The sequence below is a fragment of the Triturus cristatus genome, chromosome 10 (assembly GCF_964204655.1).
Source record: "Triturus cristatus chromosome 10, aTriCri1.1, whole genome shotgun sequence".
Lineage (NCBI taxonomy): Eukaryota > Metazoa > Chordata > Amphibia > Caudata > Salamandridae > Triturus > Triturus cristatus.
The window spans coordinates 65,930,681-65,958,662 of NC_140593.1; the positions used below are offsets into that span (position 1 = coordinate 65,930,681).

A 27,982-nucleotide genomic window follows, 5' to 3' on the forward strand; every position below is an offset into this window, starting at 1 on the left:
TGTAATCAAGAGAAATCTGAAATCATTTTCTTTGGGTCCTCACCGTCAGAAGAGTGGAGACGTTGGTGGCCGGCGGATATGTCTCCTCCCCTCACTGTGCAAAATACTGTGTAAAATCTGGGCATTATGATGGATTGCACTCTCTCGATGAGATCACAAGTCCAGTGAGTTGTAGGTACCTGCTTCGGCCTCCTGTGCACGCTGAGGACATTTCTTCCCCTTCCGTCAGTGGACTACAGGAAAACTGTGGTCCAGGCGTTGGTCACTTCTAGACTTGATTATGCTAATGTCCTGTACCTGGGCCGCCTCGAATGCCTTCTCAATCGTTTGCAGGTGGCACAAAATGCAGCTGCTAGAATGATATTTATGCTTAAGCCCAGGATCCATGTATCCCCGCACCTCAAGGAGCTACACTGGCTACCAGTAAAAAAAAGGATCAAGTTTAAGACGCTGGTATTATTTTTCAAGGCCCTGCATGGTAGTGGCGCGGGATATCTCAGACGTAGAGAGCCTTGAGGTCAGCCGCAGCGGGCCGTGCCTCTGTCCCTAGAATACAACGAGCCAGGTCTGCAGGTAGTTCTTTTAGGTTTCTGGGAGCCCGATCCTGGAATCTTCTTCTGTTATCCCTCAGGTCTGTGACGAACCTCGCTGTTTTCAAGAAGCTGCTTAAAACCTGGCCATTCCACAACTGACACTGTAGTTTTATGCTACAGCTTAAACCCGGCTTATTCAACAGCTAGGGGCTTTCATGCAGGATAGATGGGGACCATGAGAGCAGGGACACTTTGTTTGAGTAGCTGCGCGCTTTATAAATTATCTCATTCATTCATTAATTTCAAAGCAACTGATCTGTGACTCTAAAAGAACCAATTAACCTATATTAGGGCTAAAACATCTACATCTTTTAAATGCAGACTTGGACATAGACTACGTGTGGCTTGCAGATCGTCCAAAAGTCAACTTGATGGATTAGCACAGGTTTGGGTCCTCCCCCGATTTCTAGCTCTATAGCCAGGCGAGGGCCTTCCCGTGTGCATGTCTGGAGCTGTGTAGACTGTATGCGGTGTGTTTATGCTTTGCCTCAATACCCATGCAACATGTCTACCATTGCTAAGTTTCAAACGTCGTCATCATTTGTTCGCTCCTGGGTACCATTGATCCCAGTGGACGCTTCCGTTCTGAGGGTGCACTGGGTGAAGGCACTGCACATCACCCCAGGTCAGATCCCTCTTGTTCACATCACCCTTTAGAAGGGTAAGAAAGATGTTCTTATTGTCACTGTTGTGTGAGACTGAGGCCCTTTGGGGGGAGCAATATAAACACAAATCTCAAAAGACATGACAAACAATTTGCGTGTGTGCGTGTGTGTGTGTGTGCACGTGTGCATGTGTGTGTGCGTAGGTGTGTGTGTGTGCACGTGCATGTGGGTATGTCTGGGTATGCGTACGTGTTTATGCGTGTGTGTGTGTGTGTGCGCATGTGCACGTGTCTGTGTGTGTGTAGGTGTGTGTGTGTGTGTGTAGGTGTGTGTATGTTTGCTTTGAGACCGACTGTGGCCTTTGGTTCAAAGGATGACAAATGTCAGTAGTTCTATAATGTTATTTATTGCCCATAGCAATGCCCCAAAGACTAGACCCGTCCAATCTACAAACCCAGGCACATCACCCTGAGATTCACTCGCAGCAGTAGAAGCGCACATCGTTGAGGGAGGTGTCGTCCACAAAGGCCCCACCGTAGGGCTCCATCTTGGTTTCTATGCCACAGATGCCACCGCGTGCACAGTCGCCGCTCCAGCCACCATACTGACCGAAGTCTCCCACCTCCCCTTCAATAATGGCGCCCGAGGTACAGCGGAACTTGATGGTGTTGGCAGCGGTGTCATCCAGAGCGCCCTGGGGTTCCTCCACCTTCAACTGGAAGGATTTCAGGTATCCAGCTGGGCACCACGTCACCCTCGACCATTTGCCAAAGCTGGAAAGAGGCACAATAGAACATTTCATGAGATGTCTGCATGTGAGGTTCAGCAACAGAGCTTTGAGGATCACAAGCATAGAATAGCTGGATCAGAGCATTGCACAACTGGATCAGAGCACTGCACATCTGGTTCAGAGCATTGCCCATGTGGATCAGAGCACAGCACATCTGGATCAGAGCACAGCACATCTGGATAAAAGCATTCCACATCTGGATCAAAGCATTGCACATCTGGATCACAAGCATAACACATCTGGATCAAAAGCATAGCACATCTGAATCAGAGCACAGCAAATGTGGATAAAAGGCATAGCACATCTGGATCAGAGCATAGCACATCTGGACTTTAAAAACAAAGAATGGTTTACAACACATTATCCACAACAAGGAAGTTTCCAAGACACCTTGATCTTTTCTAATAGTATTCTTTCACTATCTCCTGCTACTACTTCAATTTATCTTTATTTCACATAAACCTTACATTTCAAACTAAATCTTAAATTAATTTTTGTCTTATCAATTTATAATTACAAATAGGTACAATATTGCATATGTTTTTATAGCCCTTTTTTGTATTTTCAATCAAATATTAAATTGCTACTATTGACACTGCTTGTTGCTGTGAATAATTGAATTATGTATGTATATGCATTGAATTCAATACATCTTTATTCAGTAGATAAAATCACCATAAAAGAATGCAGACCCATAACAATAAAATCAGTTGCATAGATAACAATAAGATCAGACAGTACAGTTACTTATAAAAACAAGAAGCACATAAAACAATGAATCAGGTCTTGATTCCCTCGATGTCCAGACAGCCCGTAAAAAGGATAACACTGCGAAAGTCACCCACACCATGGGTAGCGTCTGTAAATACATCAAGGCGGGCAATGATTTCAACAAAAGGATTAAAAAAAGCTTCCCCGGCCAACTGAAGTAAGAGCAGAACAAATCCTGCGGAGACACATTGTTGTAGCCGCAAGGTGCCCTTCCCTCAGTCTGAATCCACCCACACGGGGAAGCCAAAAGATGATGCAATTGATTAAACCTAAACCGTCCCAGTAAAAACCTGTCATGCTGTGAGCGAACCAAGCCCAGGTATGCCTCCAACACCTGGACAGTTTTTAGAAGCATGTGACCCCTAACTGTTGGCTTATGAAGTTCTAAGCTTTCTCTCTCCAAACAGGAGCGTTCCAGGAACAATCTTTTAACACTCCCAACCCGTGGGCAGAGAGAACAGTTGGATTCGTGAATATATATCAAGCCTACCTAGAGAGAAAAAAGATGCCAGAACATTAGAGATCCATGGTATACTAATTACCCGGTCCAGAGACAAACATTCCTCAAGAATCAACTGACTTAACTTCAGCTCCTCCCTACTCCAAATCCTAATCCAGCACAGGAGCGGGTTTAGAGCAACTGGGTACGAGACATATTCAAGCCCCAATTCCGTGTGCACAGAAAACGCCATGGTGGACTGGGGGACCTGGGCCAATTTGGGCAGAAAGTTGTTCTCCATAGTCTGAATCCGATCCACCTTAGTGTACCCCCAAACCTCGCTGCCATAGCGTAGCTATGTAATGCACTTTGTTTGATACGTTTTTGAAAGATCCCTTGGTGCCCTCGACCCAAACCTCTGTGCAAAACTAAAAACCTCTTCCACAGTTTTTACGGACTCTGATCTTTTGGCATCCACCAGGCGTTTCCAACAATTTTTAATGTCAAATAAAACTCCAAGATAAGGAAAGGCCTAATCCATGGCCAAGGTAAAATTGGATACCTTAAATGAACAACAAACAAGGGGTATGGGGTAATTGTCAATGCACCTATCATAATGTACAGAGGTTAATATTTTTACAGAATTCACGGGTGCAGACAATCAGAGGCTCAATACCCCTTAAACCTCCTAGGAAACAAATCCTATAAATTTACAACAAATACAGCGATTCCGCACTCCAATAGGTCAATAAATTAATGTAATTTACAAATATAAACAACGTGAGAAAAGGCAAATGTATTCAGCAGGTTCTTAATTCTTGGTTTTTTTATTGAGAAAATCTTTTTAAAAACAACCGTAGCCAACGCGTTTCGACTCAGAAGGTCTTCTTCAGGGCAATCACAAGAATAGCAGTATTTTTAAATTTATTTCTTAGCTTTTTCTGAACTTCTACTTGGCCCCTCGCTCTAAGGTCGAAGTGCAAGTTAGACCTTATTTTTTTCCAAGTACATCAACAACTGAAGTATAACTTATTCAATAAATTCTTTAATGGATATTTTCCCATAATTCATAGTGATTTGCTGTGTCCATAAAAATTGCAGGACAGTGTTGCTTCCACCTCCATCACGACCCACTTGGGGAAAGACATTTTTATGGACGCAGCAAATCACAAGCACCCACTGTGGAAATGCAGAACTACCTGACCCAGAATGCAAAGCAACCATGGGAGGTTCGTATTAGCAAAGTTTGCACAGCTGTGATGCGGCGCTCATAAGCCAGTGATCAAGGGATGGCTGCCCGAAACATGTTTGGCGTTATGTGTTTTAGGAGAGAGCACGGTGTCGGTGGCAACCTTCAATAAATATGGAGATACTTCACCTGTGTTTTGCGTATATATATATATATATATATATATATATATATATTTTTTTTTTTTTTTTTTTTCCAACCAATGGCCCTTACGTAGCAAGAAGGCACTCAACAGCATTCCGGCCTCTGGCATTACAGTGCAGTCCGCTCCTCACATCCATTAAAATTAATGTTCGCCGACGCGTTTTGAGACCTTCGGTCTCTTCCTCCTGGGCTGCCAAAACTACACAGCTGACACTCACATTGCTTCAATTCCAACCTTTATTCACTCACATGCCCACCCCCAGTGGGCGTGTGTTTGGTACAACTTGCCTGATGCATTTTGGGGCATGGAGGCCAACAATGTGATTATAAACATCGACTTAAAGTAAGTTCAATTGTGCAGTTTGTTTCTTGGCTTTGTATTAACCTTAGTAGGCAATGAAGATGATAGCAGACTAATTTGCGCATGGAATGCTGTGCTTAAAGGTCTCACACAGTTTAAGACCTCGGCCTCTATCAGCTGGCAATTGCGATCCTCACCAGCAGATGATGGTGCTCCTCTTCGCGGCTGGGGAGCCGCGCGCAATATTTTCAACCAATGGCCCTTACGTAGCAAGAAGGCACTCAACAGCATTCCGGCCTCTGGCATTACAGTGCAGTCTGCTCCTCACATCCATTAAAATTAATGTTCGCCGACGCGTTTCGAGACCTTAGGTCTCTTCCTCCTGGGCTGCCAAAACTACACAGCTGACGCTCACATTGCTTCAATTCCAAGCTTTATTCACTCACATGCCTGCCCCCAGTGGGCGTGTGTTTGGTACAACTTACAGTTTGCAGGTGTGGTTAGGCATACTGTGAAATATTCAGCAGGGGCTTCAGAACTGTTTTAGAAGCGCTCATGTGTGAGTTTAGGTGGACGCTTAAGATTCAACAGGTGCTTCTGAAGAGTGGTTTAGAAGACCTCGGGTACTAGGTTAGGTGGACTCTCTAGCAGCTGCTTCTTAGGAGTGGTTTAGAAGACCTTGGGTACTAGTTATGTGGACTCTCTAGGATTCAGCAGGTGCTTCTGAAGAGCGGTTTAGAGGTCCTCGGGTACTAGGTTAGGTGAACTCCCTAGGATTCAACCAGTGCTTCTGAAGAGCAGTTTAGTAGACCTCGGGTACTAGGTTAGGTGAACTCCCTAGGATTCAACAGGTGCTTCTGAAGAGCGGTTTAGTAGACCTCAGGTACTAGGTTAGGTGGACTCCCTAGGATGCAACAGGTGCTTCTGAAAAGCGGTTTAGTAGACCTCAGGTACTAGGTTAGGTGGACTCCCTAGGATTCAACCAGTGCTTCTGAAGAGCAGTTAAGTAGACCTCGGGTACTAGGTTAGGTGAACTCCCTAGGATTCAACAGGTGCTTCTGAAGAGCGGTTTAGTAGACCTCAGGTACTAGGTTAGGTGGACTCCCTAGGATTCAACAGGTGCTTCTGAAAAGCAGTTTAGTAGACCTCGGGTACTAGGTTAGGTGGACTCTCTAGCAGCTGCTTCTTAGGAGTGGTTTAGAAGACCTTGGGTACTAGTTATGTGGACTCTCTAGGATTCAGCAGGTGCTTCTGAAGAGCGGTTTAGAGGTCCTCGGGTACTAGGTTAGGTGAACTCCCTAGGATTCAACAGGTGCTTCTGAAAAGCAGTTTAGTAGACCTCAGGTACTAGGTTAGGTGGACTCCCTAGGATTCAACAGGTGCTTCTGAAGAGCAGTTTAGTAGACCTCAGGTACCAGGTTAGGTGGACTCCCTAGGATTCAACAGGTGCTTCTGAAAAGCGGTTTAGTAGACCTCAGGTACTAGGTTAGGTGGACTCCCTAGGATTCAACAGGTGCTTCTGAAGAGCAGTTTAGTAGACCTCGGGTAGCAGTTTAGCAGACCTCGGGTACTAGGTTAGGTGAACTCCCTAGTATTCAACAGGTGCTTCTGAAGAGCAGTTTAGTCGACCGCGGGTACTAGGTTAGGTGAACTCCCTAGGATTCAACAGGTGCATTTGAAGAGTGGTTTAGTAGACCTTGGGTACTAGGTTGGCTTGACTCCCTAGGATTCAACAGGTGCTTCAGAAGAGCGGTTTAGAAGACCTCGGGTACTAGGTTAGGTGGACTCCCTAAGATTCAGCAGGTGCTTCTGAAGAGCAGTTTAGAAGAACTCGGGTACTAGGTTAGGTGGACTCTGTAGGAGAGTAGGATCTGCTTCTTATGGTTACCCCCACTTTTTGCTGCTGTAACACTGTTTTTCGACTTTAGTCTGGCTTGGGCCCTGCTAGTCAGGACTCCAGCCTAGCTGCTTCCTCTCTAAATTGATTCCTAGTACCTTAGGTACACCACAAATTGGATTCTGAGGTGCCCTTATAAGTCCCTAGTATATGGTATACTATGTACACAGGGCATAGGTACCCCAGCGGCCTACCAGGGGCTGAAGCATGCATTATGCCACCCCTGGGAAGCCCTCCAAAATGACATCACAGGTCTGCTACTGCAGCCTGGGTAAGGTGGTGCATGCAACCCTTAACGAGATATAGGTTCACTATATCTCACCTGTGAGAAGTTGGCCTGGCATATGCTGGTCACTAGTTATAGTGGCCACCTTGCACCATTCCAATTCGACTCTTATGGTAGATAGGTTTAAGACAACCTTTTAAAGAAAGCTATCCTAGTGGTAGCTGTGGAGAGCAGCCTTCAGGCTAAGTCTCAGAGGAATGTAAAGCAGCTTGTTTTACCTTATAATCTCTTGAATTACCAAATGAAAGGACACCACACAGGTATATATCAAATATATATGTATTTATTTCTAGACACACTCTACTAATCTCTTTATGAGATTAGAAGCCTGGAACACATTCAAATATCAACGTTTCACAATAAGTTAAGCACAAATATGGCTGGGGCCCTAGGGGCGTTCCAGACCATATACTAAAAAAGAGGTTTAGGAAAGTCGACTTGCAGAATGACAAGGCCTAGGGCCTGTAGAATCGATGGGGCTTCACTAATGCAGTAAAAGCAGGTAAGTAACAGACCCACAGGAGACGCATGCAGTGTGAGAACACAGCCGCGGGTTCCCTATTGATTACAATGGAGCAAGTCGCGGTTTGATTTTTAAAGTTTTAGGGTACTTTGAGGAAGTCTACAAGCAAGCCTCTTACAAGGTAAGTAATTTGAGGGCCAACACACACTAGGGCACCGGAGTGCACAAGCTACTTCACCCAGGGAAGCCGAGTGCATAGGTGTCTTTTGGTGTCAGGTCGTGTCGCTGTTTTCTATGGAGACCAAAGAAGATTTGCTGCTTGCGAAGACTGAAGAAGTGTCCGGTGGAATCCAAGGCTGGATTCAAGATGTAGAAGACCTGAAAATTGAAGGGACAGTGTTCACAGTCACTTGCCAGTGACCCCGGGCCAGGAAGATGGATGCCCACGGATGTTGGGTGATTTCAGGTGATCAAGGGTGTTTTGACTCTTCACTCTCGATGACCAGGAGAGATCGACGATGACCAGCAGCTGGATTCGGAGTGTCCCATGACGTCTACATCTGACTGCAGTGTCAGCAACCGGATTGGAGCCAGCAAGCCTTGGCAACAGCAAGTCTTGTGGAAAGTGAATTTAGTCAATGGTGCAGACCAGCAAGGTCTGAGGGACTCACCCAGTAAGGGTAAGTGAGGGCAGGCCTGGAGCAACCAGGGGAGCCCTTTGGTTTGATAAGTAAGTCTTTGGGGGACCCGCAAGCCAACGGGTAAGTGATTGCAAAGACGCCTCTTGAGGAAATGCTTCACAGGAGCCCACGGTCACTTGGGACAGGGTAGGCCTCTGATATTTGCTGCACAACCTGCTGGAGGCTTGGGCCACAAGTGGTCCAAAGCACAAGTTCATAGAACGTTGTAAAGGGGTTGCACTCGACAATAGTGTATGGTTCCCAGGTATTGCAGTTCCTCATCACTCGTGGGGACCACTTGCCTCAGATTTGCTGGGGTCTCACAATGGCCGTTGAAAAGTCAGGAAATACACTTTCGGGGCTGCAGGGACTGCGGACTCCGGCGAGAGCAGGAAAGTTTGCGACCGTTGATTCAAGTTTTGGTGCCTGCCAAGCAGGGGAGTCACTCCTTGACTCCAAGGGAGATTCTTCCATCTTCCAAAGGTAGTGGAACGTCGAAGGACCAGGATTCTTCTTGTAAAGCGTCGTCCAGGGTTATCTGATTTGCAATGGCAAGGTTTCCCTATCTTTTACTGAAGGTAGGGGAGGGACTAGCTTTATAACCACTCCTCTGGAAGGGTCAGGGTAGGGGGTGGTTACACCCACTTCCCTTTGTCCAGTTTCGCGCCAGAGCAGGGGCAGGTAGACCCTGAACCGGTTTGAGCTGGCATATGCACAGAGGAGCCTACTGCTCCCCCAGTGCAGGACTTCAAAGCACTCTAGGAGTGCACCCACCCAGCCCCAATACACTAAATCCTGTCTGGAAGGTAGTGACACCTCCCTGTGACAGGATGCCTATTGTTGGGCCTCCTCCACTGCGAGTTTCAGTCAGCAGCAGGAGGGCAGCCCAGTGTCTGTGCTGATGGCATCCATTTTGTGATGTCAGTGCTCTTTCAGATTTCTACTGTGTTACCACAGTAGGCACATGTCGTCCCCTCTAGAAGGGTGGGATCCTGCTCCCACATCATGGACTGATGTGGGGTATGATTCCAAGTTGTTTGACACCAAACACAACATGTTTTGATGCAGTCATTCCAAAGTTAGCATTTATAATGCACTTAAGAGTATATGGTTTAACCGCATCCACAAACAGCCACAGAGTGCATTATAACCCAACGGTAAATGCTAACTTTGGACTGGCTGCACGGAAACATGCCGTGTTTGGTGTCAAACACCTTGTAATCATATGATCCCACCCTTCTATAGGGAGAGACATGACAGCATCGGTATACCCGGTACCAGCTTAAAAGAGCCCTGGCATCACAAAATGGATGCTGCAGCCACAGACACGAGTCTGGCCTCCTGCTGCTGACCAAAACTCCAGCAGGGGAGGCCGGGACAATAGGTTTCCTGTCACAGGGAGGTGTTACCACCTCCCAGACAGGCCTTAGTGGATTAGAGCTGGGTGGGAGCACTCCAGGAGTGCTTTGAAGTCCTGCGCTGGGGGCACATTTGGTGTCCCTGTGCACAGTCCAGCTCAAATCGGTTGCAGGGGCTACCAGCTCCTGCTCTGGCGTGAAACTGGACAAAGGAAATGGGTGTAGCTACCCCTCTTTCCAAACCCTCCAATAGGTGGGTCCCCTGAGTTAGTCCAACCCCTACCTTAGGTATAAAGAAGGAACCTCTGTAACCAGAATTTTAGATATCCCTGGATGAAACTCTGAAACTGAATCCTGGAACTTTGATGATCTGTTCAACACCAGATGACTGAAGAATCTCCCTTGGAGTAAAGGAGTTACTCCCCTGCTTGGCAGGAACCAAAGACGCATCTGCCCGGTCTGCATCTCCGAAGCTCCCGCCGGACGCCGAAGACTTTGCAACACCAGAGGTGGATTTCCAGACTTCCCAGAGGCCGAACCGAGTCCCCAGCAAAGCTGATACCCATAGCCCTCGTGGGTACTGTGGAACTGGAACCCCTGGACACCATGCACATTTGCAAGTGCATCAGCTTCCCGATGACTCTCGAGGCTGTGCATTGGATTACTTGTAGCCCAGATCCCGAGCACCTTTTGCACTGAAGATTGTGGGCCTACAATCTACGAGTGTTCCGTGAGCCCGCTCTTTGCACTCCTGCTTGAAGTCCCCTTTGCGATCCCTGGTCCGTCGACTGGTGGGTGCTTGTGAAGGTAACTCTGATTTTCTTTGGGATTCCCTGGTTGCTCCAGATTTGCCCTAACTCCTCCTTGCTGGGGGAGTCCCTCGGACCTTGCTGGTCCACACTGAAGTATCTTTCTCCTTTATGCATGGGTTGCTGTTGCCAAGGCTTGTTGTGTCCAATCCGGGCACCGATGTTGCAACACTCGACATCCTTCGTGGGACAGCTCTAATCCAGCTCCTGGTCATCCTAGACACCTCCTGGTCCTCGTGGCTGAAGAGTCAAGCTTCACCTTCTTCACCTGAAAAACCCGACATCGGTGGGCATTCGTCTATCGTGCCCCTGGTCACTGGCAAGTGACCCAGACTCTGTCCCCTCTGCTTTCAGGTTCTTCACATCTCCAATCTAGGCTTTGATCCCTTCGGACACTTCGCATCTTCCCAGCATCAGCACTTCTTCGCCAGCGGCCATTGAAAACAACGACACGACCATTTGACACCTATGCACCTGGCTTCCCTGGGTGAAGTAACTCGAGTACTCTGGTGCTCCCATGGGTTTTGACCCTAGAACTGCCTAAGTCCAAGACGGTTTGGTCCTAGTCCAATTCTAAGTGTCCTTTATCTTTAAAAATCTAACCGCGACTTTCCCCATAGAAGCTAACGGGAGCTCGCGGCTGTGTTCTCACACTGCACACGGCCCCCGTGGGTCTCCTGTGTCACTACCTTGGGTGTTTCCTTGGGGTCCCAGCGATTCTACAGGTTTTAGACCTTGTGTCTAGTTAAGTCGTGGTTCTTATACCTCTATTTTAGTATATGGTTTGGTCCGCCCCTAGGGCCTAACGTGTATTTGTGCTACTTTACTGTAATATTTGAAGTGTAACTTATGTACTTTTACCTCTAGCCTCATAAAAAGACTAGTAGGGTGTGTTTAGGGATAAATACATATATTTTATATATATACCTGGTGTGGTCTCCTTTCATTTAGCCACTCAAGAGATTATAGACTGGTAAAACAAGCTGCTTTACATTCCTTCAAGACTTAGCCTGAAGGTTGCTCTCCATAGCTACCACTAGGATTGCTTTCAATAAAGGTTGTCTTTAACCTATCATCAATAAGGTGTTGTTTGGACTGGTGCAGGGTGCCCACTATAACTAGTGGACAGCATATACAAGGCCACCTTCTCAATTTGGTGTGCAGCGTGTGGGATTCCAGCTTGCTATTGTTTTACCAGACAATCTCAATTGAGTGAGTAACTGAAAACCACTAAAGGTACCTAAGGTACATATAATACAAGCTTTAGAATACAGTAAGTTCTACTGAACTTAGAGTTGTGTGTCAAGGGCTTAGCACACCCTTTCTACAACTCTAGAGAGTTTATTAGGCCACACTAGAGTAGGTAGTGCATACAGCACACCTCACTAGTAATGTCTTCAAGGCCAGGAACCAGTGGGTCCCTGCCAGAAGCCAGTGGGCTTCTAGCCTTCAAGTATGACAAACTCCCATTCTTGGAATTGAGAGCATTGTGTAGTACTAGGAAGTTGAAGACAGGCAAGAGTGCAAACAGCCAACGCCTCATAGAGGTACTCCTCCTAGATGATCTTAGAAAGACCTCAGGGTCTGATGGGGTAGGTAGAGTGGGTGGGGCAGCTGATGAAGGAGGGCCTAGGGGTTCAGACACCCCTGACCTGACCTCTGGAGCTGGCCAGGAGGATGACAATGATCCTGACCTGGAAAATGCAACTCCTCCTGAAGATGAGGAAGATGGCCATGATGGCCCTCTCTTTACTCCACCAGGTAGAGTTGGGAGTGTGCCTAGAAGGTCTAGATCTCCGTCTCAGGAGTCTAACCATTCTGACACCTCCATAGGGACCTCTGTCTCCTCTCATAGGAGGGACACCTCTCAGGAGAGGAGGGAGAGACTGCTCCAGTATGAAGAAGCTCAGCTTTAATTAGGCGAGAGCAGATAGCCCTAGAAAGGGAGTCCCTAGAGCTCAATAGAGCTAGACAAAAGATGAGACTATAGTCCCATGGTGGAAGCAACATCCCTATTGTTAGGGAGAGGTCTCATGACCATAGAAACCTAAACAAGATTGTCCCTCCCTACCAGAGTGGGGATGACATCCACAAATGGATTACTGCACTGGAAATGACCTGTAAAGTACAAAGGGTCCCCCAGGAGCAGTGGGCAGCAATCTTGTGGCTTTCCTTTGCAGACAAAGGTAGAGATAAGCTCCTCACTTTTAGAGAGGAGGATGCCGATGATTACTCCAGTCTGAAAAGTTAAAGTTCAGAGATACCCAAAAGGCACAAAATCAAGACTGGGTGGACTTTGTAGATTGTGCTACTAAGGCTCTGGAGGGCTGGTTGCTTGGCAGCAAGGTGCATGACTTTCAAGGATTGTACAACTTAATTATGAGGGAGTAGATCCTTAATAATTGTCAAAATCAGCTGTTGCATCAGTACCTGGTGGACTCTGATCTGACCTCTCCCCAAGAGATGGGAAAGAAGGCAGACAAATGGGTCAGAACCAGGGTGAGGCAGAAGGTGGTGACCCAAAGAAGCACGGTTCAAAGAACTCTGACACGGGTGGGGAGAAGGGTAAAGACCAGAAGTCTTCACAAGGTCCCCAAAAATCTTCTTCAGGGGGGAGTCCCAATCCAACAAAGGAAAAGGCCAAAAGAAACCCTGGTGCAAGATCTGTAAACAGAAAACTCACTGGACTAGTGGTTGCAAGTCCAAAGACTCAACTCCAGCCACCATTGCCCCTAAGGCAACTGTTCCCCCTAGTGCAGCTAAAATTGGTGGTGGTAATACTCAGAATAAGGGTGTAGTAGGGTCAACCCTGTGTTCTGAGATGGACTCTGGCCTAGTCAGAGTTCCAACTTAAGCTGTCCTGATCTGTGATGGAGGCATGGACATGTCCTCCTTTGTGAGTCCCAGTAACTTGGGCAAATACAGACAGCAGCCTTAAATTAATGGAAAAGAGGCTTTGGCATTCAGGGACACGGGAGCAAGTGTCACAATGGTGACAAAAGATCTTGTGGATCCTGGGTAGATTATACTTGGTGAAATGTACCAAGTGACCAATTCTAGCAATGTCAGGACAGACCATTCCTTGGCAGTTGTTAATTTCTCCTGTGGAGGGGTAACTGGCCTAAAAAAGGCTGTGGTAAGTGCAGACCTCCCTGTTGAATGCTTGCTTGGCAATGATCTAGAAACTTCAGCCTGGGCTGAAGTGGAGCTCAGGACACACGCAGAAATGCTAGGGATCCCTGCACATGTATTTGCTGTGACCAGGTCACAGGCCAAAATGTCTAAAACTGAACAGGCCCTGGATTCTGGAAGAATGGACCAGGTGCCTCCCAAGAGGAGGAGCAGTAGGGTCAAGGCAGTGCCTTCCACCCTGACTCAGAATACAGATCAGCTTCCAGAGGGAGATGATCTACGACCTGCAGAAGGAACTGTCCCAGAGGAGCTTGAACCTGACCAGGTTGAGTTCTTGGGGACAGGGGGCTCTTCCAGGGCAGATCTGAGCCAGGAGCAGCACAACTGCCCCTCTCTTGAACCCCTCAGAAAGCAAGCTGCTGATGAGGCTGCTGGGAATGCTAGTGGCACCCATAACATTTATTGGGATGGTGAACTCCTATATTCAGAGAGTAGAGACCCCAAGCTTGGTGCTTCCAGGAGGTTGGTAATACCTTTGAAGTTTAGGGGCTTCCTATTGACACTAACCCATGATATTCCCCTAGCAGGACACCTGGGTCAAAACAAGACTTGGGACAGAATTGTTCCTCACTTTCATTGGCCCCACATGTCTGAAGACACTAAGGAGTTTTGTCGCTCCTGTGTAACCTGTCAAGCCAGTGGGAAGGCAGGTGGAACCACAAAGGCCCCCTGATACCACTACCTGTGGTGGGGGTTCCCTTTGAGAGGGTTGGGAATTACATTGTTGGTCCCATGGATCCTCAGACAGCATCTGGGCACAGGTTTATCCTGGTGGTGGTGGACCATGCCACTAGGTACCCAGAAGCCATTCCACTTATGATCACTACAGCACCTGTGGTGGCAAGGGCCCTCTTGGGTGTATTCTCAAGAGTGGGTTTTCCTAAGGAGGTAGTATCTGACAGGGATGCAAACTTCATGTCCAGTTAATTGACTGAAATGTGGAAGGAGTGTGGAGTGAATTACAAATTCACCACACCCTATCACCCACAATGCAATAGTTTAGTTGAAAGATTCAACAAAACCTTGAAGAGCATGATCAAAGGTTTCCCAGAAAAGCTTAGGCACAGATGGGACATCCTTTTGCCCTGCCTTTTATTTGCCTACAGGGAGGTGCCTCAAAAGGGGGTTGGTTACAGCCCTTTTGAACTTTTGTTTGGCCATTCTGTTAGGGGTCCTTTGTGTCTGGTGAAGGAGGGATGGGAGTTACCTCGTCAACCCCCTAAACAGGACATAGTGGACTATGAACTTGGTCTCCGCTCCAGGAGTATATGAAAAAGGCAGATAAAAATGTCAAAAGGAGTAAATAATGGAATAATGTTTGATCTGAGCTTCACTGCTTATAATTATAATATTGTTAATATTTATAGTTTAAGATTCTATCAAAGTATGGTTGAAATAACTATGTGTTTGCTTAAGGCAACTGAATGGACTTTAGAATTCTCTATAAAAGTGTTAGAAGGGCAGTCATCTGTATCACTTATGTCCCGAATTCTGATGTCTATTACCATACTATTGCTAGTACTGTTGCCGTGTATAGTTCTGAGGTCTATAAACCCCTGGCCGCAAAAACATTTTTTTTGTTTCGATGCAAAAGATAACTTGCAGAGCTATGCTATGTGGGCCTTAGTTTTTTCTACGATTTATAAATGGGGATAATCAAAATCATATCTTGGAATGTTGCCGGACTGAATTCAATGAACAAACGCCAGATGGTGCGGTCGTTGCTCTGACCGAAACACATTTGGCATATAAGGATAGGCACCTGCTAAAACAACTGGGCTATAAGATAGCGGTTTGTACTTCACAGATGGTGTCCATTAGAGGCGTTGCTTTGCTAGTCGATAAAAAGCTTGAATATACTCTGCTTAGAACCTACCATGATATTAGAGGCAGATGGATAATCGCACAGCTGCTTATCCAGGACCATAAGCTTGTAATATGCGTAGTTTATGGTCGAAACCTGAATGACCCATCTATTTTTGATTCACTATCTTTGGATCTTTTTGAGTGGCAGGGGGATCTCATAATTACTTACTATAGCATACCTCACTGACAATATTCAAGAATTTATATGATTTTTGTTAGTAATTCTATCCTTAATATAGCTAAATGTGAAATTTGCCCCAAGATAGCCTCAGATCATAATCCTCTGACACTGACACTCACATTTAGCTCATCTAATAAACAAATATGTCAATTCTCTTTTCCTCGTTATCTGTTGACGGATATAGAATACCAATCTTTTATGAAGGAGAGCATTAACAATTTCTTAATTGATAATGAAGTCTCTGTCTCCCTTTTTAGGTCTCGCCTACGCAGCGCACATGCGTTGCATAGGAAAGAGACCTTTAGTAATCGGCACAGCTTTCCCTGCAAAAACGTGCACGCGCTGCATTGTTTCCAATGGCAACGCGTGCACGTCTGGCGATTCACTTGCGGGAGCGAGCAGCTGGCGGCATTTGTTATCAATTATCGTGCCTTGCCGCTCGCTCCCGCAAGTGAATCGCGCAGGCCCCGTCCTCTCTCCCCTCCCCCTGCTGCCGCGCATTTGCTTGTTAACCAGAATGTACTTCCTGCCGTGTCCAGGGCCCACAGGTGACGTGGTTACTCCATGGCGGTGACTTGCTGTGCCTGCGCCTCCAGGGTGCCATGACAGTCGCTGCTCTTTGGTGTGATGTGCTTTGCTTTGAGCCCCGGGGTGCAGTTGTAACCACTTGTTTCCCAGCAGTAACCTCCTGCTCCGTCCGCATTCCTGCCGCCACTCCTCGCTGCGAGGCCGTCCTCCCCGGAGGGAAGGGGCGGTGATTCGTCGCACAACAACAAAGGCGAGCATGTTGCGCTGCAGCGCGGGCAGTGATTGAGCCGAGGTGCGCCGCTGCTTCGAGCTTCTGCCCGGCTCAGCCCCCTGCTCCTGCGCGCCCGACCCAACCCCAATTCTGACGCACTTTCCAATTTGTGATGATGAAAGATCTGCTGGCGGAATACCACTGAGCGATGTACGTATTTTACAAGGCTGCGGGCCTTGTATATAGCTGCAGCGGTAGCAGCGTAGACACTGTGTTATTCGCCATAGTGCAAAGAAGAAATGCTCGGCTGGCCCCCCACACGGCTGTTTTTTAAATTATAAAATGAAGCAATAATGGGGGTTCAGTGGGCCCCTTGGGCCTATTGACCACGGTGCTACTGCACCTGGTCCATAAATGGAAGGTACGCCCCTACGCTGACTGTATCACCCAGACCCCTACATTCTCCCTGGTGCAGGTGACCCACCAACTATGGGGGCGAAGAGTTAAAAAGCGGGTGGTTGGATCTCAGCCTACCCTGCCGGACCACATGTGTAGAAAATGCCTTTCGCTCTAGGTTAATCCAGACATCCTGGTGCTTGTGCATGTACCACTGCCTCCCCCCCTCGCCGCACCCTAAAGATGTGGGTTCTCTCGATCAGGAAAGCCTTTCAAAGTGGGCCATGGGCGCTGCACTGCCCTGCAAGGCCCTACGCCAGCTTGCCTTGTTTAGTTCAAGGCCCTGAACCCTCCGGCTACCCCTTTGTAGCACAACCCTATCAGCGCCTTACCACCTGAAAAGCCCGGTTCTCCCACACATGCATTTTCCTTTCTCGCACTTGACACATTGAGGCACTTCCCTCCTCTACCTACGACCCACCACCTCTCTGGGCACCTTAAAATAGCCCTCAGACACCACGTTCTTTCACTGGTAGCACCCTCTTACCTCATACCTTACAGAGTGCAATTATAAAAGCACCGGAACTCTACTGCGTCATATCCACATTAACTGCTGCTGCCTTTCGGTGTCTCACTCACCACATCCTCTCCCTCAGACCATATTTTTGTGTCTGTTACCAGGCACTACTAAGCTACTCGTGGGAAATATATTGCCTTTAGAACACGAGACTTGGAATTTATTCCCAGCACTCCTCCTGGACTAAACTGTGTGATCCGGGGTAAAGAATTCTGATTTAGTGTCCAGAATCTGCTAAATGCCAGAGACCCTGCTTAAATGAATTGCGTGATTGTGGGCAACTTGCAGTCTTGGTTACCATGGCGTACCCGTTTATACACCTTCTGTATACCTTTTGAAAACCAATAAAATATTTTTTTTAAAGTTAAAAGTCTGCTAAATACTATGAACGCTGAGGCGGCTCAGTGTGCACTGCCTGTCATGCAAGAAACATTAGTTCTACAAGCGTTCTATTTAATTTTTGTATACAGCGTTTTTATTCAAGATATTTATAAATAAAGATGCAAGCACAATCCAAAAATATGTCCTTGTTAGCAGATTCGTCTTCCCTTCAGTGGTATAGCTTTCAGTAGTGTAATATCTGTAGTAGCACTGCAGCCCAAAATATCACGGCCCATTGCTCTCCAGTGGCGTGGCTCCTTTTTAATGCTTAATCAAGGGATACGTAGCCCCTCCACACGTCACCACACTGGCACACAGCTGTGACAAAACTCTAGCCTTTCGACACTATGACATAGCAGCAAGTCATGGCAGGAAAGGAGTGTTTGTCATTAAGTCGAGGGAAGACAGAGCGAACCTACAATAAATGGAATGTTTGAAATCGAGGATCGATTGTTTCCTTTTACTATTTATTGACTGTTTACAAGGTATCTTAGTCCACAGGATTCCATAAAAAAGGGCACCAGGTTGCACCAAAAGTCCGCCAAAACTGCGGTGGTGCTAGGCGAGAGGGGAGTGACAAATTGACATAATTGCATTTTACCTGGGGCTCTGAAAAGCTTTCGACCGAAGGCGGGAATAGCCAGAATGCTACAGCAAGGGTCATTCTGAATCTCAGGATGGCTGACTCATTTAATCGCCATTTTTCAAATTGGCTTCCTAATCACTGCCGCATTACAGTTGAGGCCTTCTGTACAGTGCGTCCTGCAGCGTGTGGCATTTCGCCCAAATTTGCCCCCAAATAAGCTTTGGCTATTCCCCCACCCATTTTCTGCACTTTTAGGAACTGCAACTATGGGGCTCATTAAGATATCGGGCTGATCGCCACCGCCCGTATGGCCCGCAGAAAACCACTGGCCACATATGAATTCCCCCCGCCACATTACCATGGCGGGGGGGACCCCGGAAGACGGGAAGACCGTCCGCCGTTTTTCCGCCAGTAGGCAATCCGCCCGATTGCCTACCGGGCGGAAAAGCAGTTAATATGGTGGCGGTGTCTGGTAGACACCGCCATCCATATTAGTATCCAGGCGGTGTGTTGCGTTTTCGTGGCGGCAACGCCGTCACAGAAAGGCAGGCGTTTTTCGCCATTGGAGGCCCGTAGCAGGCCCCCAGGGATTCTGGGGGGTGCACATGGGGGGTACCTATGGTACCCCCCTGCCTTTCAATGAACAACGTGGCAGGCACCGCGCACGGTGCCTGTCACGTTGTGCATTGAAACGCACAACCTGCCTTTGTGGCATTGCGGTGGGTGCTGCTCTCTGCACCGCCCGCCGCAATGTTGCAGATGCGCCATGAGCCCGCCAGTGTGGTGGGCGCATTCTAATCGGGAGTGCGGGACCGCCGCACCCTCAGCGGGCGGTCCCGTTTCCCGATGGTATGGCGGGCGGACGTTGTCTGCCCGCCATACTAATGTGGCCCTTAGTGTTCACATACTGGGCCTGGGGGAGACCCTACTGGCTGCTTGCTCCTTCCATGTGAAATACTCTTCGCCCCTTCCCGGACGCCTTTAGCCTCTCTTCAGCAAGACGCTGCAAACGTTTCTCTTCATTTGTCAGTGCAGGTAAATCCACAGTTTGAATTTTCAGCGCCACCAAACCCTTGGTGTTTACACGTTCTGCCTAAATTAAATAATATAAAACACAATAATAATAAAATGCAACATTCAGGCTTATATAGAGTATTCAAAGATGGACTTCTTTTCATATTTCTATAGAAATCTGAGCTAATGGCCTCAGATGTTTGCTCTTTTGGATTACTTGTTTCAAATCATGTACAGAAAAGCTCAGTGATGCCATGCCAATGGCAAACTGTGCGCTATAAAAATACCATCAATATTACAAATATAAATGAGGGGAGATACCCTGGTTACAATTCTTGGCAAAATGTAAGCTAAAACGTGAAAATTTATAGGTCATAAGTGTCGCCCCAAGGTGGTCTCTTAGGCTATTGAGAAATAATATGTTTTTTATTGCCTTCTTCAAAGACAATTGTCTTTCGAATGATGAAAGTCCACCGAGCTACTAGCGAAACATTATGCCCACCTAAAAGAACAAGCATTGGCATAGCCAATAGGTCTCGCCTTTGGGACCTTATCAGTGTTTAGTTATCCAGCACAATATTCTTGGAGCAACAACATCACCTGTTGTATGGCTAAACACTTATAAGGTCCCAAAGGCAAGACCTATTGGCTATGCCAATGCTTGTTTCTGTCTGGGACTCACTTAAAGCTTTTATAAGAGGAGCTACCCAACGGTATGTCTGGAGACAAAATCGCATCAAACATCAGCCAAATGAGGACACTAGAGTAGAAATCAGACAACTAGAAATAGCACATTCAGACGAAATTAGGCGAGGGAATATTCAAAAGACCTTAGCTCCCACACACTCTCAAACATATCTACTTCTAATCGAGAAACATGCTGCATTAGGACGGTCTCTAAAAGATAAAACTGAGGCTTACTATAATAAAAATGGAGCTCTCCAATATGAGTATGGCGAACAAGTAGGCAAAGTGCTTGCACACCAACTCTCTGATAAAAGGGCGGGGCGAGTAATAAAAAGTAGAAGAGGAGCTGGTGGATTACTTCATACACACCCAGAAGAGATATTAGAGCAATTCTCAAATTTCTATCAGGCAGTTTACAGCAACGCTAACGTGTTCGACGCAAGGAAATTTATCGAATATATGGATAAATGCAAATTCCGCGAAACTATGCACAGATTAGAAATAGATCAGATACAAGATCGTTATTTAGATATTACAGCCAAGGAAATATTTGACGCTACTAATGTACTTCCATCTGGCAAAGCGGCAGGAGAAGGAAAAATACCATTGGAATTCTATAAAATATTTAAGACTAACTTAGCCCCTATCATGTCCCGGCTTATGAATCATGTTGGTGTAAAGGGGAGGGTGCCGAATTCGTGGAATATGACAAATATTGTCTTCTTTTTGAAAAAGAGCAAACCGAGGGAAGAATGTGGGTCATATCGACCGATTTCATTAATCAACACCGACTCGAAAATCTTCGCAAAAATATTGGCTATGCGCCCTGCACCTCATATTGCACAATTAGTCTCTGGCCAACAACATGGATTCATACCCGGCAGGGACACAACTTCACATGTGAATACAGCTCTAGTTGCCTTTGATGCTGCCTCCAAACTTAATAAGGACTTAGGAATGATCATGCTTGATGCTGAGAAAGCATTTGATCGTGTAACTTGGGACTGTCTTTGGGCTATACTCTCAGCATATAACATCCATGGCCGCTTCTATGATGGATTCATGTTCTGTGCAAAAGTCCAGTAGCTAAATTAATGTATTTACTGCCTTAAGCTTAAGGGTAATAAAACTGAAGTTCTTGTGATAGGTAAAGCTCCCACAATCTGGTCGTCAGCATGGTGGCCTCAGACACTGGGACCAACCCCGTCCCCTTGTGATCAGGTAAAGAATCTTGGGGTGTGGTTGGATTCTAAGCTTTCCTTTGATAATCACACTAGGCGAGTGGCGGGAAAATGTTTTGGGGTTCTGTGAGGTCTCCGGAAGACCTTGGATGTATTGCCAATTTCAGCGAGGAAAACTATGGTCCACGCTCTGGTGACGTCACGCATGGATTATGGGAACGCCCTTTATTTGGGATCTAGTTCCAAATGTGTGCAGAGACTCCAATGCATTCAGAATGCTGCGGCTCGTCTTGTTTTAATGTTACCCAGGAGAGCCTCTTCCAACAAGGCCCTGGTTTCCCTTCACTGGCTCCCGGTAAGGGAACAAATTATTTTCAAAGCTATGTGTGTGAGCCATCACATTTTACAGAGAAAAGGACTCACCTATCTGCATGACTTTCTTACCCCATACTCTCCGACCCACTGTTTGAGATCTAGCAGGACAGGGCAGGTTAGCATTCCGACCATTAGGAGAGCTAGGATAGGTGGCCGCTCCTTTTGTTTCCTAGCTGCCAAACATTGGAATAAACTCCCCCCGGGGCTCCGGCTGGAGTCTGCGGAGACAGTCTTTCGGAAAAACCTAAAGACCTGGCTCTTTCCATCTTTGAGTTCTCTTGTTTAATCTCTTCTTCTTTCCTCTGCCCAGAACCTGATTTGTGCCGCAGCGCGGGTCACACTAGTAAGTGTAACCAAGCGCTTTATAAGCTTGTTATTATTATTCTAATTATTTAAATTACCAGTCCGCTCCTTTCTCTATACTGCGGGGTACTCGGCAAGGGTGCCCTCTATCACCTTTACTATTTGCCTTATACATAGAGCCATTTATTAGATCATTGATTACTAACCTTCAAATCCTTCCAGTCTTACTAGGCTCTGAAGAAATAAGAGTGACGGCCTACGCTGACGACATTGCCGTTTTCTCTGCAGACCCAGCCAGGGCTATAGAGGCTATTCAAATCGAAGCCAGTACATTTCGGGACTACTCTGGGTATAAATTAAATGTTAATAAGACCCAGATTATTCTTAACTTTCGGGCAAACAGGGCAATAATTGGGATTGTCACGTCAGCAACCTATCTAGGAGTACAGATTTCCGCAGACCTAGGACAGGTCATCAAAATGAACTATGAGCCTTTATTTAAAGATATGGTTGCTAAACTGAAGGAATGGCATAAACTTCCTATTAGTATCATAGGACGTTGTAATATCGTTAAGATGATTATTTTGCCCAAATGTCTTTATTTATTTTGGGCGATACTGCTGCGTGTCCCAAAATATTTCTTTGAAAAATTGGAGGGGGCTATCAGCATTTTTATTTGGAGCTATAAACAATCGAGACGTGCTATAAAATTTTTAAAACTACCTTACAGATATGGAGGATTACAATTACCCGATTTTAAAACATACTTTTGGGCCTCCTTTGCAGGACGTCTTAGCGATCTCCTCGCTCCTAATAAGCTGCATTGTTGCTATAGTCTTGCCGTTGGCAATGATAGTACCATGTTTTTATACAGGATCCACGACACAAACTACTTTAAAAGAGTAAAATTCAAGACACTGAAGGACATTGCGTACATATGGCGGGATATAACAGCTAGGTGCAATCTACCTTTGGCGCAGTTTTGCATGCCATTATGGAGCAACCCCTTGCTTCCGGAAATTTTTCATGATATGCAAGCTAAATCTTGGAACATATACGGTATTAATCAACTCAATCATCTATATAATGCTACTGGCTTCCTTACGTTCTCAGACCTTCAGAAGTCATATGGCATCCCCAAAAATATGTTTTACAAATATTTACAGATTAGAGACTGTCTACGGGGGAGTAGAGAAATCAGGCACCCTACAGGTTCGGATATACTAAATTACCTACACTCAGAGGGAAAATTGACCATCGGTAAGGCTTACCAACTATTTTCTCAAATATGGGAGAACGACTGCCTTAAAACAGCGTCTCAATGGAGTGAGAAATTGAGACAAGATGTAGGTCCTGGGGATATTGAAGAATCATTGGAGAGCTTAGATACTGCGATATGTTCTATTAATTTAAAGCTGCAACAATTTAAAACTGTATATATGCTCTATTATACCCCAGAACGTATAGCTAAATGGACAGACCCCGTTAGTATCAATTCAAATGACAAATGCAAATGCGCCAAGTGCGGACTGGTTGCTGCAAATATCCTACATGTGTTTATCACTTGTCCTGGCTTGACTGATTTTTGGAAGGACATCTTCTGTATAATAACTCTCCGCTTAAAAATTAATATACATCTAATGGATAAAGATTTGATACTTGGCTACAAGCCAGACGTAGCTCTGGGATTAAGATCTTTCATTTTGATTATTATAGCAACAGCAAGACTCTGCATTGCCGGCGCATGGATATCTAAATTTCCACCCAAAGCTTATGAATGGTGGGTAATTTAATGGATATCTTTGAAAGGGAAATGGCTATAGCCATAAGTAGAGGTATCCGTTCTGGAAAGAAGTTTCATCGAATTTGGGGTCCTATGTTAAAATATTGTCCCATGTCAAAATATTGTATTTCCCTTTTTTTGCTTTTTCTCCTCCGTTTTCTTTATGCTTACCTCTTATTTGTTCATTTGTTTAATGTAGTATGATTATTTTTAGAAGCTCGTTTTCTTCTACTCTTTTTTCCTTTGTTATTTATTCCTTGTGATGAATACACATTTTTTTTTTTTTTTTAAAGCAACTAAAAACCTCGAATTACAAAAGGCCTGGCATGAACAAAAGGCTGTGCTGACTGTTTACCAACCAGGGCAGAAAGTGTGGGTGTTGGAGCCTGTGGCCCCAGCAGCCCTCCAAGATAAATGGAGTGGCCCCCATACAATTGTTGAACAGAAAGGGGAGGTAGACCTTGGAACCCCCAGGAGTCCCCATAGGGTACTCCATGTCAACAGACTAAAACCATATGTTGACAGGGCAGACATGGGCTTGCTCATGGCTACTGATGAAGGACAGGAGGAAGAGAGTGACCCACTCCCTGGCCTGCTCTCTCAGAACCCTGATGATGGCTCAGTAGATGGTGTAGCCTTGGCAGGCAGCCTCACTGCCCAGCAACAAACTGACTGCAGAAGACTTCTCAGCCAGTTCAGACATATGTTTTTGCTGACTCCAAGTCAGACTACCTGGTGCACTCATGAAGTGGACACCGGAGACAGTCTGCCTGTGAAGAATACAATTTACAGGCAACCTGATCATGTCAGGGACTGTCTAAGGACAGATGTCCAAAAGATGTTGGATTTGGGAGTCATTGAACCCTCAGATAGCCCGTGGGCTAGTCCAGTAGTCCTTGTGCCTAAACCTCACACCAAAGATGGAGAGAGATGAGGTTTTGTGTGGTAGAACAGGGGTCTCAATGCAGTCACCAGGACTGATGCCCATCCCATCCCAAGGGCAGATGAGCTGATAGATACTTTAGCCTCAGCCACGTTTCTAAGCACATTTGACTTGACAGCTGGCTACTGGCAGATCAGACTAGCTGATGATGCAAAGCCAAAAACAGCATTTTCTACCCCTAGTGGGCACTATCAATTTGTGGTAATGCCCTTTGGTTTGAAGAATGCACCTGCCACTTTCCAAAGGTTGGTGAATCAAGTCCTTACAGGCCTGGAAGACTATAGTGCAGCATATCTAGATGATATTGCTGTCTTTAGCTCCACGTGGGAGGATCACCTGGTCCACCTGATGAATGTTTTGGAGGCCCTGCAAAAAGCAGGCCTAACTATCAAGGCTACTAAGTGCCAGATAGGGCAGAGTCAGGTTGTGTACCTGGGCCACCTTGTAGGTGGAGGCCAGGTTCAACCATTGCAGAGCAAAATCCAGACCATAATGGACTGGGTTGCTTCCACTACCCAGACTCAGGTGAGAGCCTTCTTAGGCCTGACTGGGTATTACAGAAGATTTGCAAAAGGTTATGAATCCATTGTGACCCCATTGAATGACCTTACTTCCAAGAAAATGCCCAAAAAGGTTCAGTGGACAGTTAGCCGTCAAAAGGCATTTGATGACCTGAAGCAGGCCATGTGCACTGCTCCTATTCTGCAAAGTCCTGATTACTCCAAGAAGTTCATTGTGCAAACAGATGCATCTGAGTTGGGGGTAGAGGCTGTACTGTCACAGTTGAATGATGAAGGTCAGGATCATCCAGTAGCTTTCAGAAGCAGAAGGCTGACCCCCAGAGAGAAACATTGGTCAGCCATTGAGAGGGAGGCCTTTGCTGGGGTTTGGGCTCTGAAGAAGTTGAGGCCATACTTGTTTGGTACTCACTTCGGTGTTCAGACAGACCATAAGCCCCTCTTATGGCTAAAACAGATGAAGGGTGAAAACCCCAAACTTTTAAGGTGGTCCATTTCCCTACAGGGGATGGACTATACAGTGGAACATAGACCTGGGAGTAACCATGATAATGCAGATGGAGTCTCCAGATATTTCCACTTAGAACATGAAGACTCAACTGGTCAAGGTTAGTTTAATGTCCCTGCGTTTGGGGGGAGTGTAGGAGAGTAGGATCTGCTTCTTATGGTTACCCCCACTTTTTGCTGCTGTAACACTGTTTTTCGACTTTAGTCTGACTGGAGGCCTGCTAGTCAGGACCCCAGCCTAGCTGCTTCCTCTCTAAATTGAGTCCTCCTAGTACCTTAGGTACACCACAGATTGGATTCTGAGGTGCCCTTATAAGTCCCTAATATATGGTATACTATGGACCCAGGGCATAGGTACCCCAGAGGCCTACCAGGGGCTGAAGCATGTATTATGTCACCCCTGGGAAGCCCTCCAAAATGACATCACAGGTCTGCTACTGCAGCCTGGGTAAGGTGGTGCATGCACCCCTTACAGAGATATAGGTTCACTATATCTCACCTATCACTGCACACAGAAACCTATCAGTCACCCCCATGGCAGGCCTTATCAATCCGGAAAGCAGGGTGCTTGGTTGTGTGTGAGAGGGTGCCCATGCATGAGCAGAGCCTCTCTGCAGCCTTCGGAATCTCTTCTCCGGCGTTGTCTGTGATGCAGCCTGACCATATAGTCTTAAGTGCATTATAACTCAATGGTAAATGCTAAGTTTGGACTGGCTGCATGGAAACATGGCGTGTTTGGTGTCAAACACATTGGAATCATACCCCCACACCAGTAACTGGTATGGGAGTATGATCCCACCCTTCTAGAGGGAGAGACATGACAGCACTGGTATACCCGGTACCAGCTTAAAAGAGCCCTGGCATCACAAAATGGATGCTGCAGCCACAGACACGAGTCTGGCCTCCTGCTTCTGACTGAAACTCTGGCAGGGGAGGCCTGGGCAATAGGTTTCCTGTCACAGGGAGGTGTTACCACCTCCCAGACAGGTCTTAGTGGATTAGGGCTTGATGGGAGCACTCCAGGAGTGCTTTGAAGTCCTGCACTGGGGGCATATTTGGTGTCCCTGTGCATAGTTCAGCTCAAACCAGTTGCAGGGGCTACCAGCCCCTGCTCTGGCGTGAAACTGGACAAAGGAAATGGGTGTAGCCACCCCACTTTCCAAACCCTCCCATAGGTGGGTCCCCTGAGTTAGTCCAACCCCTTCCTTAGGTATAAAGAAGGAACCTCTGTAACCAGAATTTTAGATATCCCTGGACGAAACTCTGAAACTGAATCCTGGAACTTCGATGATCTGTTCAACGCCAGATGACTGAAGAATCTCCCTTGGAGTAAAGGAGTTACTCCCCTGCTTGGCAGGCACCAAAGACGCATCTGTCTGGTCTGCATCTCCAAAGCTCCAGCCGGACGCTGAAGACTTTGCAACACCAGAGGTGGATTTCCAGACTTCCCAGACGCGGAACCGAGTCTCCAGCAAAGCTGAGACCCGTAGCCCTCGTGGGAACCGTGGAACTGGAACCCCTGGACACCGTGCACATTTGCAAGTGCATCAGCTTCCCGACAACACTCGAGGCTGTGCATTGGGTTACTTGTAGCCCAGACCCCGAGCACCTTTTGCACTGAAGATTGTGGGCCTACACTCCACGAGTGTTCCGTGAGCCCGCTCTTTGCATTCCCGCTCGAGGTCCCTTCACGATCCCTGGTCCGTCAACTGGTAGGTCCCTGTGAAGGTAACTCTGATTTTCTTTGGGCTTCTCTGGTTGCTCCAGACGTGCCCTAACTCCCCCTTGCTGGGGGAGTTTCTCGGACCTTGCTGGTTTGCACCGAAGCATCTTTCTCCTTTCTGCATGGGTTGCTGTTGCCAAGGCTTGTTGTGTCCAATCCGGGCACCGACACTGCAGCACTCGACATCCTTTGTGGGACAGCTTGAATCCAGATCATGGTTGTCCTCGACGCCTCCTGGTCCTCTTGGCTGAAGAGTCAAGCTTCCCCTTCCTCACCTGAAATACCCAACATCGGTGGGCATTAGTCTATCGTGCCCCTGGTCACTGAAAAGTGACCCACACTCTGTCCCCTCTGCTTTCAGGTTCTTCACATCTCCGATCCAGGCTTGGATCCCTTCGGACACTTCGCATCTTCCCGCCAGCAACACTTCCTCGCCAGTGGCCATTGAAAACGACGATGCGACCAGACACAATTTGACACCTATGCACCCGGCTTCCATGGGTGAGGTAACTCGAGTACTCTGGTGCTCCCGTGGGTTTTGACCCTAGAACAGTATAAGTCCAAGAGGGTTTGGTCCTAGTCCATTCCTAACTGTTCTTTAACTCTAAAAATCTAACCGCGACTTTCCCCATAGAAGCTAACGAG

At 46.8% G+C, this 27,982-nt stretch overlaps 1 protein-coding gene across 1 annotated transcript in view; it reads right to left on the reverse strand.

The window, feature by feature from the left end:
* Positions 1 to 1,585: 1,585 nt before the first annotated feature.
* LOC146788844 (vitelline membrane outer layer protein 1-like) overlaps positions 1,586 to 27,982 on the reverse strand; it is a 38,353-nt gene continuing 11,956 nt past the window's right edge. The window contains exon 3 of the mRNA XM_085630430.1: positions 1,586 to 1,971. Coding sequence (XP_085486556.1) covers positions 1,674 to 1,971 — 298 coding nt within the window. The 3' untranslated portion in view covers positions 1,586 to 1,673. The remainder of the gene's footprint in view (positions 1,972 to 27,982) is intronic.